At 38.7% G+C, this 20673-nt stretch overlaps 1 protein-coding gene across 5 annotated transcripts in view; it reads right to left on the reverse strand.

Annotated features, from left to right (window-relative positions):
* Positions 1–20673, reverse strand: part of TBCD (tubulin folding cofactor D) — a 135008-nt gene that overhangs the window by 9399 nt on the left and 104936 nt on the right. For all 5 annotated transcript variants that reach the window (XR_012676692.1, XM_075169818.1, XM_075169815.1 and 2 more), the window contains exons 31-35: positions 16790–16873; positions 15260–15418; positions 13969–14107; positions 6583–6704; positions 5552–5629 (exon numbers count right to left, since the gene is read on the reverse strand). Coding sequence is in view for 4 of the 5 variants with exons in the window: in XM_075169818.1 (XP_075025919.1) it covers positions 5552–5629; positions 6583–6704; positions 13969–14107; positions 15260–15418; positions 16790–16873 (582 nt within the window). In the remaining variant the exon portion in view is untranslated. The remainder of the gene's footprint in view (positions 1–5551; positions 5630–6582; positions 6705–13968; positions 14108–15259; positions 15419–16789; positions 16874–20673) is intronic.

Raw genomic sequence — 20673 nt, forward strand, 5'->3', positions numbered from 1 at the left:
CATGAAGCCATCTTTAAATATATTTAGCAAATTCTTTTCTTTTTCCACAGTCTGGGAAACGTGATTCTCACAGCTCTTTCCCAGACACTCATACAAACACAAGTATTGTTAGTATATTCCAAGGATCTATTAAAGAGAAGTAAAGAGGGAATATTGCTTTTATTTCAGTACAAATTATTTAATCTTTCACTTGCTACACTCAAGGCTGAAGTGCCATAGATGCAAAAGAAACTATTTCATATTTGTCTAGTAAGCACAATTACTTCTAGGCTACGTATTTTGGAAACCTCGCTGTATTGTGTATGTAAAGCAGAAAGCAAAAATCCTAACATTTATTTTCTGCTACCATGATTCAAAGCTGTGGATAAAAACTACTCAAAAAAGCTGTGTAGTGTAATCTTTTGAAAAACAACATTTAAAACGAGGTTTATAGCAGTGACAAGATGTTTTGTTAAGTTAATGCTCCTTGTTACATATTGTTTTCCAGACAAGAGTTAGTGTTTTTTAATTACTTTTAAAAAATCCTCAACAAAATACTGGCATATACTGGCAAATATTGACTGGGTTAAAAAAACTGAACAACGAACCATGGAACCATTAAGCTAAAGAATGCTGTCTCAATGTAGTCCAGAAAACCACACTAAAAGTAAATAAAATGGCCAGGGTTTCAATGTTGATATTGAGGCTTCATAAGACATTTTAAAAGCTGATAGTGCCTTTCAGGGCAAAGAGCCCGGGGAGGGCTGATTTAAAATCAGGTTAAACCACGACACCTCCATCAGACGCTGAAAGAGCAAGTTCCTGCCATCCAGTGCCTGCAGCCACGCCAGCACTGCTTCCGCACGGTGAGGAGTACGATAAGCAGGGAAAGCACGCGCGCAGGAGACACGCTGTGGGAACGAGACGCCCGCAGCAACGAGTCGGTGTGCCTGTCTACGGACACTGATTTGGCTGGGTAGATGAGGGAAGAGCGTATCTGCTCTCTTAAGAGGAGATACGTTTTTTCTTACCTTGGTGAAATTTCTCCTCCTCCCACCCCCAATTACACAAAGACATTGTGTAGACGACTAATTACAATACCTGCAATGCATGCCTGGCTTTCAGCAATACAGTGAATTAGGTGAGATTTAAATTGGTTGAACAACCGGGACATCGCTAGAAGTATAGCAACAAAGAGACCAAGTGGAACAAGAGCATCTGGAATAAATTTAATACACGTAACCTTATGTGCAGCATTTTGTGTTTAAACCAGATGCACTGTCCTTTCTGTCATTTGCCAATTTCACATTTGTAATAACTAAACCTAACCTATGTGTGATCTCAAATGACTCAAATAGCTTGGCCTCTTTAAAGGAAATTGAGAAAATTCCTTCTCCTGTGTGGGCACAGTGCCAGCAGAAACAGAGTCGGCATCTGGGGAAAAGGGATCAGTCTGAAGTCTTTACATGATGTAAATTGGGCGCACGCGGTACTGCAAAAAGGTGCAGGCTTTTTCCTCCTAAAGGTGAACTGAGTTTCAACAGTTCAGCTGACATCACCTGGGGTGGCCGTGAAACCAGAGGACAGCCATCGCCATGCTCTTCGCTTTATGGTTTATTACACAATAGCGGTATAATTGCCTTTAAAAAATGGTTAGTCGGAGATGAGTGGGGACACATACCATCTTAAAACACTGTTAAGACCACCAGAAAAATATATACACATACAATGCATGAACGCTTCTGCTGAATATGTAAAATATATACACATAAGAAAGAGAAACGCCACTTTTACTTATTACTCCAGTACTCTTGAACTGTCATTCAAAGGCTATTCTGCTCACATGGTATGAGTATCAGACTAACGTCACTGTACGTTCTAAGGACCTAGCAACCTACCCGGGCTCTTGGCAGACTGAACATCTCTGGTGATCACTCCCTCAGGAGACCCGCAGAGACTCCTGCAGCTACAGGAGCCATAACCAGAAAACAATGCCCCAGGGCCAGTTCTGCAAGCGGCTTCAGTTCACTCTCCTTTTTTCTCCCTATCCCTTGTCCCACTCCCAGCAGGGAGCTCACAGTTACCACTATCTTTTAAGAGTAGCCACTGGTGAGTTTAAAAAATCCCAATACGCTCTGCTTTATTTATGACAGCTCTGTTTCAAGCATAGTGCCCTTTGCCTCCAGCAGTCTCTCTAATCAATTAACACTCCCCGCATTATTATGAATACGGCTCCACAAATTCACAGCGTACACTGAGATGAAATCAGGAGGTTTCAGGTTGTGCTACCACAGAGAAGAGATTACATTTCAACTGAAAACTACCGCCCTGTTTGGGGTGGGAGGGCAGGGAGCAAATAGCAGGTGAATGACACTGCCGTTTCACAAAGGATTTAGGGCAGTATGCACCAGAAGACATGGTTTTCCCCCATTCCCCCCCACCCCCTTCCCTCCTTATTTTGGCACAATTTGCGAGCACACAGCAGAACAGATCGAGGAACTACCCCAAGCTGAATGTTACTGGAAGAAGGGTGTTTTTAACCGGGAACAGTTCTCTAATGCCACGTATCACGTAGCGATACAAACCATTCCTGCCAAGTTCAAGAGGGGGAAACTCTCATGCTGGATGTGCAGGTTTCTGCCGGCTTCAGACGAGTAGGAAGTAACAGCCTGAAAAATGGCAGGCAGAGCTTTTCTTGTCATCCTAGAGATTCAAACTAAGCCAAGCACAAAAAGAGAAGCTGCTTCTGATAGCCTTTTGATTACCCCGGTGATACTGAAGTTGATGCATTTCAAACCCCACTGCACAGGTATTTACCCTACACTTTGCTTCCCTGCTGGCAGGTTCAGCAGACCCTGGCAGAGAAGTGACCCACAGGAATCTCACTTTAAACACGAGCATTCACAATGTGATATCGGAGGAGAAACACCCAGTGGTCCACTTGCCCTCCTGCACAGAGTTCCCAAGACCAGCCACACAGGGAGCTTCACAAACGCTGAAATTCATCTGCGGAACTACGCCAGAAATGTCAAGCTGTGTATTCTAAACTTCATGAGCTATATGGTGTGAAGAGGCAGGAAAATGCACAGCGGGTTACGCCTCTGCGGGGCAGGAGTGACACCATGTGGCAATTTGCTTTAACAGGAGCACTGAGCTCCTAATGAGCGTCAAACTAATTCAGCCAACAGCTATTAATCCTGTTTAAATTAAGCAATGTAGGATATTACCTGCTCTGGACTGTTTTATTAGGAAAAAAAGGTCCAGGACAGTGCACAATATCCATTTGAAACTTCAAAATGCATTTGCAAATACTTTTTTATAATGTGACAGTTGACTATTAAGCAGCTGGCGCAGGCATGATCCTGACACCAGACATCCTACAACCTGAGTTGCTAAAACTCCACTCAGCCCAATGTGGTAAAACATGAGGGAAGGAGATGAAATGGAAGCCCCAAGAAACACTAATGAGACACCCCAAGAAACACTAATGTTTCATTCCCAGCTTCCCCAAAAAGTTTTTCATTCGCTACATGACAAGCAAGAAGTTCACAGCAGAACAGAAGCAACAGGAAAGGTGCTCACCAGCAGTAAGACTGTCTGTTTTCCAAAACAAATGTGCACCTCATCCCTCTTATTACAGGCATACTTTATATAAAAGTATCTGCAACTGCATGCACACATGGCCTTTTCATGCCCCCAAGCAGGGTGTCTCAATTTTCAGGCTCGTTCTGCATTCTACTTCTAGACTTCCATGGCATGCTTCTCTGAGAAGGGAGTAACTGGTCCCACTCAAGAAACCAGGCCCCAAGTCACACACTTCTTCCATGCAAAAAGAAGTAGGTGGCATCCAACAGTGCAGGCGGGCAGGCCTCGGAGCCAGTATCGGTGTTTATCCATCCCTAACCATACCCAAACGACATATGCCAAAGTAAGAAAATGCAAACACTGCACTAGATACAATTTTGGGCTCACCCGTCTACCACGTTGAGCTGATCTGCGCACAGGCTCTTAGAGCACAGCAGAACCCAGTTCGTCAGGCTCGCTTGCTCTCCGTGAAGTACCCGCAGTAACGCGTTCATGATTACCTCTCGACCATAAGGTACCTATATTACCAAAAAACCGTCACATGCAGGAACTAAATTCTCTGCCTCTTTCTAGCTATCTTCAAACTTTCTAGAGCTCTGGCTGTCCAGAGCTTTCGTACGATAATGAGTTCTTGCACTTCATGCCAATATTTCATTCCCTTGCCATGAGAATGATCCACTGAGCTGTGTAATTATTACTTTTCTTTTTTGGTTTCATCATCAAACTGGAAGCAAATACATTTGGATCAGCTTCAAAATCTTTCCCTTCTCCCCCCATAATCCCCCTGGATTTTATTTCAGGCCTCTTTAATAAAGCATTACAATGGCACCACAGGATTGAGTTTGAGTCTCACTTACACAGCCAGTGCAGTGATGCTACCACACGCTTTCTGTTTGGTGACCGTGACGTGGGAGACACAGACTTTACCTGGGATTTCCACCCATAATCTACCATCTTCCCCAGCAGGGAAGACTGGAGCCTGCGTGGAAGTCCCAGATCGCTGGCATCATTACCAAACCAAACAAATAATATTCATTCCATCTGTGTGTATTTGACTTATTTTAAATTCCCATTCAAAAAGGGGCTGCCAAATTTGATTTAAGAGATTATCTAAATATACACTTGCAAACAAGAGTAGACTCAATTAAAACTTTTAGAGTGATAAAAGCTTTTCAAATTTATCTGCTGTGAGCAATTCTTGAATCAACAGATTCCAAATCCAGTGAATCCAATAGGATTCACGTTGTACAATCCTGCAAGTACCTGTAGATGTGCCAAGATGCTGCCTGTGAGAGTTTGTGGAATATATTTTCATATTACCGAAATTAAAATCATTCTCTTCTGAAGCATCTGCAAAAAAATATCATTTCACATTGGAATATCTTGTTCATGTTTATCCATTCCTGAACTAAATACTTTCCAGAACTCGGTGTGGAAAAGCTGGGACATGCCTTTTTTATTATTCTTATTAGAATCTTAATTAACTTCTTTGGAGATATTCACATTAACAAAAGCAGTGGATTTTGGAAGCGATAGCTTGTAGGCACACTATTTTGCAGCACCACCACAGGACACTGCCCTTGCTAAAGACTCACAGTACAATGCAGAACGTACTCCAAAAAGCATGCATTTCGGAAGCTAGTAAAGGAAAGAAGCAAAAGGGATCTGATACTGGCCCAAGTCTGCCAGGTGAAACATGCACACTGAATTTGATTAATGTCCTGGTTGTTAAACAACGAACCAATAACCAACTTCTACACTGATACGAGAGTCAAAGATTTTATCAAGACTCTTTTCAAGGCTATCTGGTCCAGAATTTATCACAGCTGCCCCACTTCAGGAAAAATAAAACATTATCTCCATATACACACACACTTAAGGGTCCTATGCACCCACATCTAGAGCAACATTCAGCAGCAGTCAGTGTAAGATTTAAGAGGCCTGTTGCATGGTGGAAAATAAACAAAAAAGACTTGCAGCGACTTACTTCTCTTGCATGGTAAATATATCAAAACAGCCGTTTGCCAGCATTTGGTCGAGCATTGTCAGGAGAGGTACAGACACCCTGATGAAAGAAAATAATTTAACAATGTAAATACACTTCTTGGCATATATATACACACTATTTTTAATTAGAAGCAAAGAAAGAAACTTCCTATCTACCTACACATATTTAAATCAGAACTCTAATTTACACAGAGGAGGGTTGCTCGGTAACTTCTGTGTGTTGGCTCAATCATCCTCGTTGGCTGAGAGGGGGACGTTCCGTTACAGCCAAAAGGAAAAAACCTAATTAACAACAAGCCTGGTTTAAACTTGCAGGGTCCTGAAAACACAATTAAGAGTAGTATAAAATATTAATTTATTTTCTAGTATATAAACAATGTATTCCACAAAATATATCAGAAGTTACACCACCTTCTCAATACAGGTAATTACCAAATGAACCAACACACAACATGTGAGCTGGAATAACTATGGTCATGTTTTCTATTTCAACAGCTGAGACAAGAAACAAAATAAAAATAAAATAAAATAAAACCGAAAATTCTATTAATAGTTGTGGGGTTTTCTCCCCTAGGGAATATTTTCTATTCTGCACATGTTTGATAAGTGAGACATAGAGAAATTAATCTTATTATGCAGAATGAGTCACCTTTAAAGAAAAATCTTCACAATTATACTTCAAGTATTTGTGAAAAAACACTACCTAAATGAAATGCAGACTGGCCTACACTGAAAAATGTGCAGCAATATACAATCCCTAATATTGCATTATATAAAAACTGGTGCTTATCACATTATGCGCAATATTGAATTATAGTAAATGCAAAATATTCTACCATCACTCCTTTGTTATGCATTTCACCAAAGGTACTGCTGTACCAAACAGCTGTATTAAAGCAAATTTACATGGCTCGGGCAAACTTCATCTAGGCATTTGAAAAAAGATGTGCCATACACCTGACTTCAAATAGTCCTGCTGTTAAAGATAAAAAAGCAAAAGAAAAACATTACCGGTCATTCCGCAGGTTGTCCTCAAAGACCTTTAGCAATGTCTCACAAAAACTCGCCATAGCGCTGGAATCATTCTGGATTTTCTTCATGTAGTCAAAAAGGCTCTGGGCAGAGTATCTGAGCTACAACAGAAGGAACCTCCAATGAAGGCACAGGGAATAAACCCTGCTGCAACACACAAAAACACCGACTACGCAGAATTACACTTATCCCTCGCGACCTGAGGTGTACACCTGCGCTGTGAACACACTCTTCAACAGCAGCCGAGTGTATAAATGCAGTATCAACATTTGACAGGAAGACGGCTATTTTACTTTCATTAATCTTTTTTCAAGGAAGGGTATTTTCTCCTTTTTAAGTTTTGCCGTTGTAGGAAAAAAGACCACATTAAAGGTTCATTATTTTTTTTCTCTCAAAATAAAACATCCCCAAACCGCTATGATTATCCTGCTTTACTTCAAATAATAATATTGTTATGTCTCTGAAAGTTAAAGAGTACACAAGAAGTTCAAGAGGTAATATTTATTAAACAAGCTGATGTAATTGAAAAATGCAGGCAAGCTCTTGGGCGCATGGCGCAGGCCACACAAACCAGCAGTAAACTCGGGTTAAAAATTAAAAGCAACTCAGAAATAATGACTCTGGGACTTTATTATGTTAATCAGCTAGTTTAGAAGGATGGCAGGAGGAGGTTTTAGCGCTCGTGCTCCAGGCTCAGCTGGAAGCGGTCCCTTTGGGTCACGCCAGCTGTTCAGTTCACACTCAGCAGCCTCCTGCTGCCGTGGTCCCAGCTCTCCAGGAGCCACGGCACTCGGGAGCACAAGCCAGGCCGGCTTCTCCTCTCCCGGACCCGCAGTGCCAATGGGAGAAGGCAGAGCCTCTGTGGGATCCCCCTTTCCCGCGGGATCGTGCCCCCAGGCAGCTAACGGTACCCCCTTGAGCAGCGGGACAGGGACTACAACAGGCTGTATGAACGTCGCTACTGATGCTAAGATTTTCCATTTCTGGGAGAGGTAGGAATTCTAGTTTCCAGGCTCATCTTTCAAAATATTAATTGACTTCCCCTGAGGATGAGAAGAAAAATTTGGGTTTTTTTGTTACAGAAACTACCTCAAAGGAAAATATCTTGTCAAGGATGAACATAATCAGATTTCTGAATTTTCCCGGCTGTGATGTGAAGGATTATCAGTCCTGCTGGGGCTTCGTCAAGTCGCTTAGGGAAGGGGGGTGGTGGTTAGGGGGTGTCCCCCTAGAAGAAACTGGGTTACAATGAAGGGGGCTGTGGGAAGGGTAGGTGGGGCAGATCAGTTTTGAAGTACGAACTTCCTTCAGTTTTGGTTGCAAGTGTTAAATAATTTTCTGTTGAGTCAAGAGGGGGCTGTAAACACTAAGTACGCCTATTCAGTCAGCGGAAATTTTCTTTCTGAAGCTCATACATAGCATTTTGATAGCTCATTCAAAGGTGCAATCAGTTCCCTCAGAAGATTGACCCTTTTATCAAGAAAAGAAAAAAAATATTAGATCAATACGAGAAGTGTCACAAGTGTCTTCCCAAAAGCAAAAGAGAGGAATCTCTATTTAAACATTTTATCTAATTTAGATTTTATATCAGTAATGTTCATGGGTGCATCAGCACAGAAGAACAAGAAACATTTTAGCCTTAAGTCAAAACTCAGAACTAGTTTTCAAAAGCTTTAGCCTACTTGTAAACAACACAGCACAGCAATCATGCGACCTGGAAAGTAGCAGTCTGCTATTTTAACAGTTTGTTCTGTAGTGAAACATACTGGGCAACGCAGAAGCAGAAATATTTCTTTAAAAGGGTAAAGCAATTTAAAGAAATTATTCAGTCATTGTGCTTTTCCAAATGATAGTAAAATCTCACTGAAAATTGTTTAAACATTTTTAAAAGCCAGCTATACTAAACGGAAATACTGAATTGAACTGAGTGTGGCTCTTTTGTATGCCAAAAGGAATGTCTGTATGCTTCCCTGTATGCTGAGCATAAACTGTATCCTTACAGTGAAAGGTCTTTAGAGGATATACAATTGTAAGGAAAAGAGATTTCCTGAAAATTTAAAGCCTACTTAATTATTGTATACTACCCTTTAAAACAATCTACGCATTTAAGACCATTACAAATAAAGAAGAAGTATTTTGTCTTAATACCTTACACTAGCAGACACCAATTATAAGCAGAAGAAAGGTTACATCCGAGTCAAGTCTCAGGAAAAGATTTTGAAATGTGTATGGTTAAACATGTAATTTTCTCTCCTATTTCTTTTGTCTTTTCAACTACCTTGCAGATCTCACACCATTTTTTGAAGAAAGCTTAATTACTCAATGTTTTTCCTTCAAATGGCTGAAAAGACAAGAATGGGCACGAAAGAAAAGGGCAAGCATAGCTACACGTAGCATGTTCCAAAGCTGTGCAAAACCAAGACAGAGTAGCAGGATAATCAGAAAAACTGTATAATAAAGACAGCATTTCTTCATTAGGAAGTAATTAAACAATACAAAAGTACAGGTGTGGATAAACCATCACGTAACCGCTTGGGAGATTTAAAAATGGGACATTTTCCAAATAGTCAGCATAGACCATACGAACTTTACTGGAAGAAGCTCCAACATAACAAGATAACATTACACGAACAGGTTAAATCCATATTTCCTCCTCAGGTGAACACTCCTTTTTTCCCAGATAACCTACAGGGACAATATCTGAGTTATAACCTTAACTGCTCATGAGTATTTGCAAAGAAGAGCATTTCCAAATGTCTTCCTCATCTATGCAGAACACAGAATTCACACTATATCAAATGTGTGACATTCGCCTTTCCCTGGGGTTACATGAGGACTGGGAAAGGAAATTAGGAGGTTAATGGGTTGGAACTGGGACAACTTTGGATAAGAATTTAAGAGGAGGCCTGAAAATGACCTTGTTCTTATTAAAAATAGTAAAAACAGGGTTTGCCAAGGCTTGACTCTCCCATCAGTTAAGCCAATAGTAGATACTTCAGTTATAGGCAATCACGATACGGTGAAAAGCGTTCAAAGGGACCATTCCTCTGGTGGTAAAATTACAGTCCTAAGGATTTTACCTCCTGAACCAGGGGAAAAGTATGAGGAAGTGTAGCTACAGCACGGGAAGAAGGCAATGAACAGCTCTGGAGAGGTGCGTGGCGTACAAATAAGGTGTCTACACAAACCTTCATGGAATTGTTTCCTAGTCAGCTTGTTGCAAAACTGAAGTACGATACTTCTGAAGAGGCTTGAGGCGACAAGTGGGACTGATACGGCCAAAAGAAAATTAGCTTAGGCATCCAGTTTTGTAACAGAGCATTCAAAATCTCAGCTACCCATCAGCTATAAAGATGCCAAATCCTCCTAAGGGCTCCGATTCTTACTTTGCAGTACTCTCTTGGACAGACCAGATAAAAAAGCCAGTGGGGCACGATGAGAAAGGAGGAGCCTGTACTGAAGATGTTCAGTTGATCGACATACCCTGAGGGTTGTCTCCATCTAACCACAGCCTCCTCGGAGCCCCAAGTATCACAACAGAGTTCAGTCTTCTGCACCTAACGCACCACAAATGGAAGTCAAGTGAAAAACTACTGGAAAGGCCTGGACAAAATCAGCAATTTTATATACAAATAATTGCTACAGTTTTCATAGAAGCATTTCAACAGAGAAAGACCTACTCACAGAGTCAGAACATTCCTGTAACACGTGCAGAAGAAACCATGTTACGCTTAATAAATAACACTGGTTTTGGATCATTTCAAATCCCGACAAGTTTACAGCACTGAAGTAGCAGTGGCCTTTTTTCGCAGTAACTTCAGAAAAAATTGCATATTATTTAAATTTTAGCACAAGTGAAACCACGTCTCCCTTGTTTTACTTGCAACGCTCCTTTTAATAAATCAAATCTTTGGAGTCCAGTAACTCCAAGGCTCAGGTCAGCGATATTTTACGAGAAGTAGGAATATAATAATTCACACTATTTTTTTCTTTAAAAAGAGAATGACAGAAATTATTCTCAAATGTATTTTGCTCTAGAATTGTCAACCAAGAAAACTGGATTTGAGGCCCATTCCTTCAACCCAAATATGCATTAATTTGCACACAATTCGTCACAGTAACCAGATGTTTTAGAACACCATCTACGAACATCCCAGCGTTTTCATCTGTAAGAACTAACACAGCTGCTCAAAGCCCCATATTTTCTCCAAACGGTACATACAAGTCATAAACATAACTGGCAAACAATGAGTCCATTTTGACGAATGTAAAACAGAAACTGTATAATGTATTTGGTACATACATAATATTAACATCCGAATGCCACAGATCGGTTTTAATTTTAACAGGCATATGCATTCATCGGATAGTTTTGGAACTGGCTACTCCAATTGTTACAGCTCTTTGACATCTCATGCTGGAATCCTGGGAGTTTTAATTTTCAAAATAGGTTGCTTCTTTTTTTTTAAGGTTTTACTTAAAATTTCTATTAACATTTTAAAATTTAATTTTCACTCTTTATGGGGGGAGGGGAATCACAGGACATTCTGTGCTTTAACAAAATTTTGAACGTAGTGTAGTTCAACAATAATGAAATTCTATCAAAATTATATCCCGACCCCTGAAACTACAGGGTTTGTGAACTGGAGAAAGAACACTATTGTATAGTTCTGATCTCCATATACTGAGAGGATGTATTATGCAGCCATAAGAAATATGCATCATTGTGGGCCAGATATATAATTAGAAGATTCTTTTACACAGAGAAAGTGCCCTTTGAACCAAGGCGATGTTGCAGACTGCCAAATCCCAAAGGGAATGACATCTTCTGTTTTTCCAGATTACTTCAAAGGCTCAAGCTACAATTCTTTCAGCAATCACGCTGCCACCAAAATGTTTCTGAGATACCCCACACAGCTCATTTCAGAAAAACTCTTTAAAAAGCAAAACAAAGAACTACTCTTGCTAAATATACTGCAGAGCAATTTTAACTACGGAAAAATAGCCACTGACCACTGAATTACAATGGAGCCTTTCTCCTACTAATTCCCTGAGATGATTTAAAGACAAACCGACATCTGAACTCAGATTGTCTTGTGTATGAGAGTATGAGGATCTTCTAACTTTCTAACTTCTATGTCCACGTGTGTATGTACGTATATATTTTTTAAGTGAGAGAGGGAAGAAAGGAGAGATCACAAGAACACAACAGCTTACTGCAAGAACACATATTTGAAAAATCCTTTTCCTTTATCCAAGATTTTAAAAATCTGCTTCTTTCATATGAATTTAATAGGAATAGTTCTTAAAATTTTCTATTAATGTTTTAAATCAGTCCCTGGATATTCCGCAAAGAACACTACGGACTTTGATAGAATAGTTTGAAACACAAGTTATTGTAAGACACACAAATTCTAATTTATATATCACATTTAAAATATTAAATGTAATTCACCACACTCTGTATAATCCCAAGTGAAGTACCCTATACTTTGAGCCCCCTTTGCACTTCTATCTGGCTCAAAAGAGAATTAGGTCATCTTCTTTCTAAAGCCAAAGCCCTTGAGAATATTTTAACCGGAACAAGCCTTTAGCGTTAAAGAAAAATGCAGGGTCACAGAAAGTTAACATTTCAAAATCATATTTTGAAAAGTACAGAAGGTTTCCCTTAAATACACTGGCAGATGGTAACAAGGGAAGGGAGCTAGAAGTAACTGAACTGTTTACACTTTTCAAAACCAAGCACAACAAGAACTTTAAAAAAAAAAAGAAAAAAGATATTAAAATGTTGAATAAGAATTTTCCTCTAACCTCAGTTAGCAGTCAGAATGTCTGTTTCTCCACAATTTTCCTCCCTTTTTATACTTATACGAATAACTTTGGTTTTGGTGGAGCCTCCAATAATTAACTGTGTTTGACTAAAAGCTGAATTTCATGTGCATGTCTGCTATTAAAAAAATCTGTTAAGAGTTACATTGTCTATCCGATAATTATTGTCACAAACCAATAAGCATATGTTTTCAAAGTCTTAAAATAGCCGTTGCTATATAATTAGTTGCAATTTTAGAAACATTAAGATTCTCAAAATTGGTTTAAATACATGAGACTGCACAGACACCAAATTCTCAGCTACGCAAAACCCAAAGGCATATAGACATCTCTTGATCACAAGCGCAGAACCCATGGCACCAGGCAAAAACCATCATTTGGGCATATTCTGAACAGCTCATGGTAAGACTGAAAAGTGGAAGCCATGGGAGACAAGCTCGAAATGATTACCTCCTTTCTTCAGTGAACCCAGCAGGAGCTGTTCTCTCTCCACAAAAACTGTGTTTCCCGACACTTACCACTTTTCTACCAGCTTTCTTAATTAGAGATGGCAAATCTTCATTAGAAACACTCTTAAACACTGTTGGGGTGCTGACTCATGACCTCCTCCTTCTGTTACAGGACCACTGCAATTTGAAGATTTAACTGACAGTCCAGAATATTCTGTTACTGGTCTGGTATTTCTCTGTAGTGTCATATTGAACCGTGTCCTTACCCCAATAGTTGTTTTCATATATGTTACATCTTTGGCAGCGTCAAATAACAAAAAAGTTAGAAGCTAAGTATCTCGAAACCAAGAATTCTGAAACTAGCAAGACAAGCTGTAATATAAGGACAGAGGGATATGCTAAAATTATGATAAGTTTGGAAGATTTTGGCAGCATAACAGACTACCAAAACCAGTGAAAAAGACACTGTTCATGCACAGAAGAATGAAATAGAGATTGCAAAGCTCAGAGGATTCAGACAAACATTTGAATTGTATTTCTTTGTAAATAACTTCTGGCATCTCTCTGGTACTTCTGTAGAAAGGGTATCAAAATAAAAAAAAAAACTGAACATGTTAACACATATTGACAACTAATAGTTAACACCTTGCATCAGGTTACAAATGAAAACAAGCATTCACCTCATTTAAAAGGAGCAATCACCTTGCATTTAGCCACAATATTTAGCTGAAGGGCTCTTCCTCTGTTAACAGCTTGGAAGGGTGAGCAAATAAACTTAAGAGTTGATTGAGCCAACAGGCCGGAACTCTCAGGTTCTATCAGGCCAGGAAATGAGAAACAAAATGTCCTTACTCCTTGTTTCCTGCATGCTTAGTAAGTCAAGAAAATAATACTTTCAAAGATGAAAAATATAAAGCCCATCAGGTTTAAAAGTATGACTTGATTTCTTTTAAAAATCTTACATCCGAAATTCTCACAGAAATAACTATCTGCAATATCCACTGTAATAGACTAAACACTTTAGTCAACAATTTTATCAGGTAAATGCATTCTCCTACCAAACAGGAAAGCCACCCTGGTTTCTTACCGTTGTCTCTGTTAATCCACCAACAGACACTGAGAGACCCAAAAGCACATAGTATTGGTATGTTGGCAAACCCAAAAGCTGGGTGATTCGAGGGAAAGCTTCTGATGCGGCATTCCAGTTTAGAGTCTCTTTCTCTGACCTGGGGAAAGGGGAAGGAAAAAAATAATCTTGTATGTGTGCACTGTCTTTCTTCTCCACACATTCCTATGATAGCTCCTTATCCTCAAGCACCACATCAGTGAAGAAAGTCTCTGAATTACCTAAAAATCAAATTAATCATTGGTCTTTAAGCATATGCGGAAAATACAAATAAAAACTTCAGCCACTGCCAGTCAAGTGAGGCAATCTTCATGTCCTTGTTCTGATTCAGATAAGGGATTTGAACTACAGCTTCCTTTTCACATGCACTTTTCTCTACACCAAGAAAACAAGTTCTCCTTCTTGCATTCCATTCCCAGTTCTCTCCGACCAACAACTGATACAAAGACAGACTTATCCCAGGAAAGGCTGTCACACATACACCCCACCACAGATCAATCAGCAGCCTAGCAGACTGAGCACTTTTTGAGTTAAAGGAGGTTGAGATTCTGCTGAACAAACAGAACGGGGACACAAAGTTGGATCTTCCTCATCCCAATCAGGTATTATAATCACCATTCAGGAATGAGTTGCTCTCACTCCTACTTTAACTAGAAATCCCATCTTGGAAAACTACTGCAACTAAAGCTTGGTTAAAATAATACAATTCATTAAAAATTATCATTATGATCTATCAGTGTTTTCCAGTCAGGGAAAAAAAAAATCAGGAAGGGGGACTGCCAATAAATTCCAGCTCTCACATTATGAAGAGAAAATGAGATTATAAACCAGCATTTCATAAACAGCAGGATGACCAAAACACAGCTCCCAGCAGATCGGTTTTACTAATGGTCTCCCAACTATGTACTACTGACATAATCTCTACCATCCACCATGAAACTGGCTGATGGGTTCAGAAATTAATTGGGGTTGATCCAGAGAAAGACTTAGGCAGCATGACCATGTAAGACCCACCTCCTTCAGAAACTACGGTGTTAACACACACTCATACTACAAGAAGTTCTATTTTATATGTTAATGCATATCCATTCTACACTTCAATGAAATTCCAACAAACAGCAGCAAATATTCCTCAATACACATATTGGGCATTTGGGCACAGAAATTACATCAGGTTGCTTGTGTTAGGTGTAACTGTGTGCATGCATCTTTTTATTTTCACTGGTTTAGGATACCTTCTTCAATGTATTACCTTGGAAATATCCTCTCTAGCTCTTCTCGGTGAGGTATGTGTGGAACTGGAGGATGGTCAAAATGCAAAAGAGTAAGGAACACAAATCCTGCATGAGCTCGAAATTTATCTATTTTTTCAGCCGACTGTTGAGCCAGCCAGCACATAATCTGTTTGCAGCTACAAAGAAGAAAACAATTAATCACATAATTTAATCAGTAGAATTTGTATTTAAATTTAAATTGTTTCAACAATATCAAAAATATCCTGCTATGAAAGTATTCTGGTTTAACTCTTCATAATGAATGTACAAGGGATTTAAGACATCAACATGGTGACAGAATCTTTAAAGCTTTGTCATCCATAGATCCATCAAAAAACATCCTGATGTTAATACTACATAGTATTTGATATTCACATAGCACCTTTCAACCAAAAAGATATGAAGGTGCTTTATGATTTGGATGAACTGCTACATTTCAGATGGAAATAGAGCATGAACCTTGAGAAAAGCACATGTTCAAGTAGAAAATTGCACATGTAGCAGAGGACAAGGTCTATCCCAAATCTCATATATCCCAAATTAATCAGTTCTTCAACTCTGGCTAGTTTTTAACCAGATCCTATTTTGCCAACATCCATAGTTAAACTCTCAGCTACAATATTATGTTCCACAAGTCCCTTTACACCTTCAGAAAGGACAACTAATGACAGTAAAAGCAGCTACAATTCCTTCAGTTACAGCAAGACCCAGAATATTTACAAAATGTGATCCAGCTGGCAGGAATGCTTTTCTAAGTTTCATGTGAATAATCTATGTCTGCAATAGACCAATAGGAGGAAGCTTCTGGACAATGGGCACTGGCTGAGTAGCGTATTCCTACAGAATCCAGTATTTTCTTTCGAAGTGTACTTCAAAGTTTGGGGTTTTTTTTAAATTAAAAAAGAAATCATGTATATATTCAGCTAACCATTGGACATGCTCTGTTCATAAACCGATACCATTTGTTTTAGAACTATTAGAAAAGTTTTGCTGCAGCTCAAGCTATGCTTAAAAATCGGTAAGTATTCTTTTTTTTTTTTTTTTTTTACTATTAGGAGTATTGTATCATGAAATTAAAAATCAGAAGCTCAGTGTAAATTATGTTTTTCTGTATTTCCTTAGCAATAATTCTGCAAAGAAGACAGAAATGAATACAAATTCATTTCTACGTTTTATCACATTCCAAATTAATGATGTGATGCTCTGGATAAGCAGGCAAGTTTGCTTTCTATTTAAGTGAACAATACTGGCAAGCTCCACAGAGGCGGCAAGTACAGACCAAATCTCACAGATGCACTGTATTTCAAAGGTGGGACTGCCACCCAGTTTCTCTCAATAAGCTTAGTCTCTCTGAAAAACAGAATACAATACTCTCAGCATCTGTATGGGTGTAAGCTTGATGCACTTCTATCAAAAGTTCTGTCACACAATATGTAAGCCACGCTTTCTTGTATGGACTGGAATGTAGTTATAAGAGATAAGACACAAAAATAGTACAAGTAGCATACATGTTGGCATTAATTAACTCTGCTTCATTCTGAACCAGCAGAAGCGTCACTTCCATTAAACTTGTCATAGCAGCTTCACGTACCCTGTTGAAACAGAGATATATTAGAGCAGTTACATCAGTATTTATTTAAATAAATACATCAGCAGTTAAGTTAGACACTGGCAAAAAATTCAAAATAATGAAAGCATTGACCACTGAGAGCAGCTATTACATTTTCGGGAGGAAGAGGAGTGTGTACAGCTGTACCCCCAAGCCCCATTCTGTGAAGTGAAGCCCACATTGCACTGAGGGTACAACACTCATCCTAGTTTCCAGGCAAGCCCCCTGCCTCACCATCTTATTTTTTATTCCAGCAAGATGTCATCAGGTTTATTCTTTATTTTAAGATGGTTAAAATTGATAATGATTAGTAATATTTAGCATGCAAGTAGACGTATTTAAACCTAAGAATTTTGTCTGCTTCAAACAACCTTCCAAAAAGGCCAGACCACATTTTGACATTAAGATATTTAAGCACTGTTGAAAGTATCATATTCGTGTAAATTTTCAAGCTTAATATTTCCAACATTAAAAAAAATTGTGCCTCAGAATGGCTTAAATATCTATGCTAAATAATAATTAGTTTTATGAAAAAGATTAGCTAAAGCAACACTAAGTTGTGCTTGAAGTGCATCTTATCTATATGGTGAAGATTTTCTGCCTTCAAAATGTCTAAATAAAATATCAACATTAAAAAAAAAGATGAAGAGTGTCATTTCAATCAAAAAAAAAAAAAGAATCAATACGGTGGTTGTAAACCACATGCCTTGTCAATACCTAAGTTGTTAAAAGTAGTTTCTTTTTTAAGACATGGGCAATACCATGGCAGATCTTCAATTGGTTACATGATCCTGCAGAAGACCAGGACCAATAGATTCATCACATTAGTCACTCATGGTAATGCCATCCTTTCTCAGTAATAATTTAAAAAAAAAAAAAAAAAGAGAAAGAAAAAAAGAAAAAATTGAAATATTTGAAAAGGTACACCTGCCTACTGTGAAAAGAAATACTCCTGTTTCTAATTTCCAAAACAAGCTGAAAATAGTTGCCTATGCAATCTAAAGCTGGGTGGGACATTTGTTATAATGGTAAAAAAGGTAAATTACATCATTTTTTCCTAAGTAGCTTAATACAAGTTTGGCAATCTTTCATCAAAGGATGTTTTCCTAGTTTTTCATATAGTATCTGACTATTAGATATTCATGTCTAACACCTGTAGACAGATTGGACAAGTCCCAGCAAACAATCTGTCAAAAGAAATGTAAAGTTTGCATATGGAAAGTAAAGTTGGTTAAACTTTCCCACGATTCCATTAAAGAAAGACAAAAATTACACACCAAAGACAAGGTCTCTCCAGAGAAACGGCAATTCTCTCCGTATCTTTCCATCTTAGTCAATGGTTTAGAAGAAACAGAATGAGAAAACATTCATATTTGAGAGGCCACAAAAGTATTTAGCAGCCAACAGTTTGCTATGAGAAAGGATTCCCCTTCCCCCTTTAATTTACATGTTTCTTGACTTGATTTTGGCTGGCATTGCCAAAGAAGCTTTAAAAGAATCTGGTGCTCAAAGCACATTTGAATTTTAATGGGTTGGGAATTTAATTTCCTCAGGATTTCTTTGAAAATTTCCACTTTGTAGAGTTTTGTTTTGTTTTTAAATTTAGACATAGACAGAAAGATAAACAATAGGTATGGGGAACTGAAGTGAGAGCTGTTAGATGTGGAAGTTAACCTAAATAACTAATTATACTTAACCAGGTTCTTATCTACTTCAGTATCTTGCCTAATTTTGAAAGCAAGAAGCTTAGTATCCCTTCCCTTTCTTTGACTCCCCACCCTATATGGTTGCTCTTATATTTTCTTTCAGCTAGAGCTGTGTCACTCTTGTGTTACTATATCCTCTGAGCAAGAGACCCATTTGCCTCCCTCTTGCTTCTCTGACGGCTGAGGAAGGAGGAGAGGGAAAGCCAAGCTCCTTTTTCCCTTGCGCAAGCTGGAATGACCTGCTCTTGATCCTTACTAGTTTGCATTCTTGTTTCCTCTTCTAAGTTTGAGATGTCATACACACCTACTTTTCTCTGATTTCTTGTCCTGTGTTATTATTTCCCTGTCGTATGACAATTTTAACAACCAGTACTGAAGGGTGAAGACCTTACACAAAACAAGGAAAATACAAACATGCAAATATTAGCTCAGGCTGGTAAGAGTAGGCTGGATTATTTGTCCTGTGTACTTTTCTAACACATTTGTAAATATTGTAGTGAAGTACCCCTAAAGGAACAAGGCTAGTCAATTAAAAAGTGCCCAATACTAACATGGCACAAAATATCCTCCTTCTACATTGCGCTGTAGAACTTATGCTTTATTTTCTGATCAAAGACAGAGTCGTTACAAATAACTATTGCAACTCACGCTGGAAATGATGAGATCTCAATGACTGATAATGACTCGGTAGAGCACAAGCATTAAAGTTTGACAGAAGTATAAACTACCTGATGATTGCTGGCAATGAAAAACTCTAGCATGGTACATATGGCACAAGAAAAGCACATTCACAACTTTTCTTCCTACATAAGACAATAATTGGTTACAGTGTGTGTTATAGTTGCTCCCATTCCTCATGGTAATTACAAATGTACTTTATAGCTATCTGATAAGCAATCCCAAAGAGGAGAATGCTACTGTAATTAGCTTTTTTCTTTTTTTAAAGCAAACCAGGGGCTACCAAATAGAATAACGACACTAAAGTCAAGAGTGAGTAGGACAGAATTCTAAAACAGACATAACCACAAATTTGAGCCTAAACAAGAAGTTCCCAAACTCACACAATGCATACTTGGCATCATGTATTATTACACCGGATTTGAACAGGGATCAGCATGCTATGCATGGCTGCTGAAGCTGAACACAGCCAATGCTCCAGAACTGGACTGTTTTGCTTGCAGCAGGGAGGAGGGAGCAAGCAAGTGACTGAGACTGTGTTGGCCACAGAAGGAAGTATGACAAACAAGGAGGAGCGCACACCCCTCCCTGCAAGGTACAGCTAACTTCTCTTCCATTGTAGCCTTCCCAAGTCAGCAATTACCATCACAAGTCACATCCATCATCTGTGAGCTCTGCCAGCTTTGCTAGAGCCACCACACGCCTAGTTTGGAGCCTTTCATTTCAGTAGTCCTCTATCCCTCCTCACCTGTTGAGTCTCAGCTGCCAGTTACAATATAGTAGATGCCACTCAATTAAATCAAAAGGAAATTATGTTTCATGTTCATATCCTACTGTTGAAACACCCTTCAAAGAAGAGGATAGCGACTGGAAAAATGTCTAAAACAGTTATTTCATACAAACACTCTGCAAGGACATGACTGAAACTGAACACCAAAGCCCTTCATGTGACTCAGCACTGTTAGACAACAGCTTCTTCAATAAACTGGGAAAATAAGGAAACCTTTTCAACCAACAAAATTATTTCATACCGGTACTTTTCAGGCACTCCCCCCTTCCTGCCTGCAATGTAATAAAAGCATAGCCAGATACTAAATATGAACAATCAACAGGTTGTTAATTTACAATCCTGAACATGCTTCTCTGTACCCTGAGATGCTTCATATAGTTGCCAGACAGGTCAAATATATATTGCCATGTCATTACTATACCATACAAACAGTATTACCCATACTGTTAAATGGGGCTGATACTTTATGTACAGAATCATACCTAAAAGCAACATATATCTGCATATTTTCAAATTAAAATTACGGATTAAGACAATAAAATTAATAATTCTTTGTCAAAAGCAGCATTTTACTCAAAATCAATTTTGAACAACTAACAGACAACTAAA

Source organism: Calonectris borealis, chromosome 20 (genome assembly GCF_964195595.1).
Source record: "Calonectris borealis chromosome 20, bCalBor7.hap1.2, whole genome shotgun sequence".
NCBI lineage: Eukaryota > Metazoa > Chordata > Aves > Procellariiformes > Procellariidae > Calonectris > Calonectris borealis.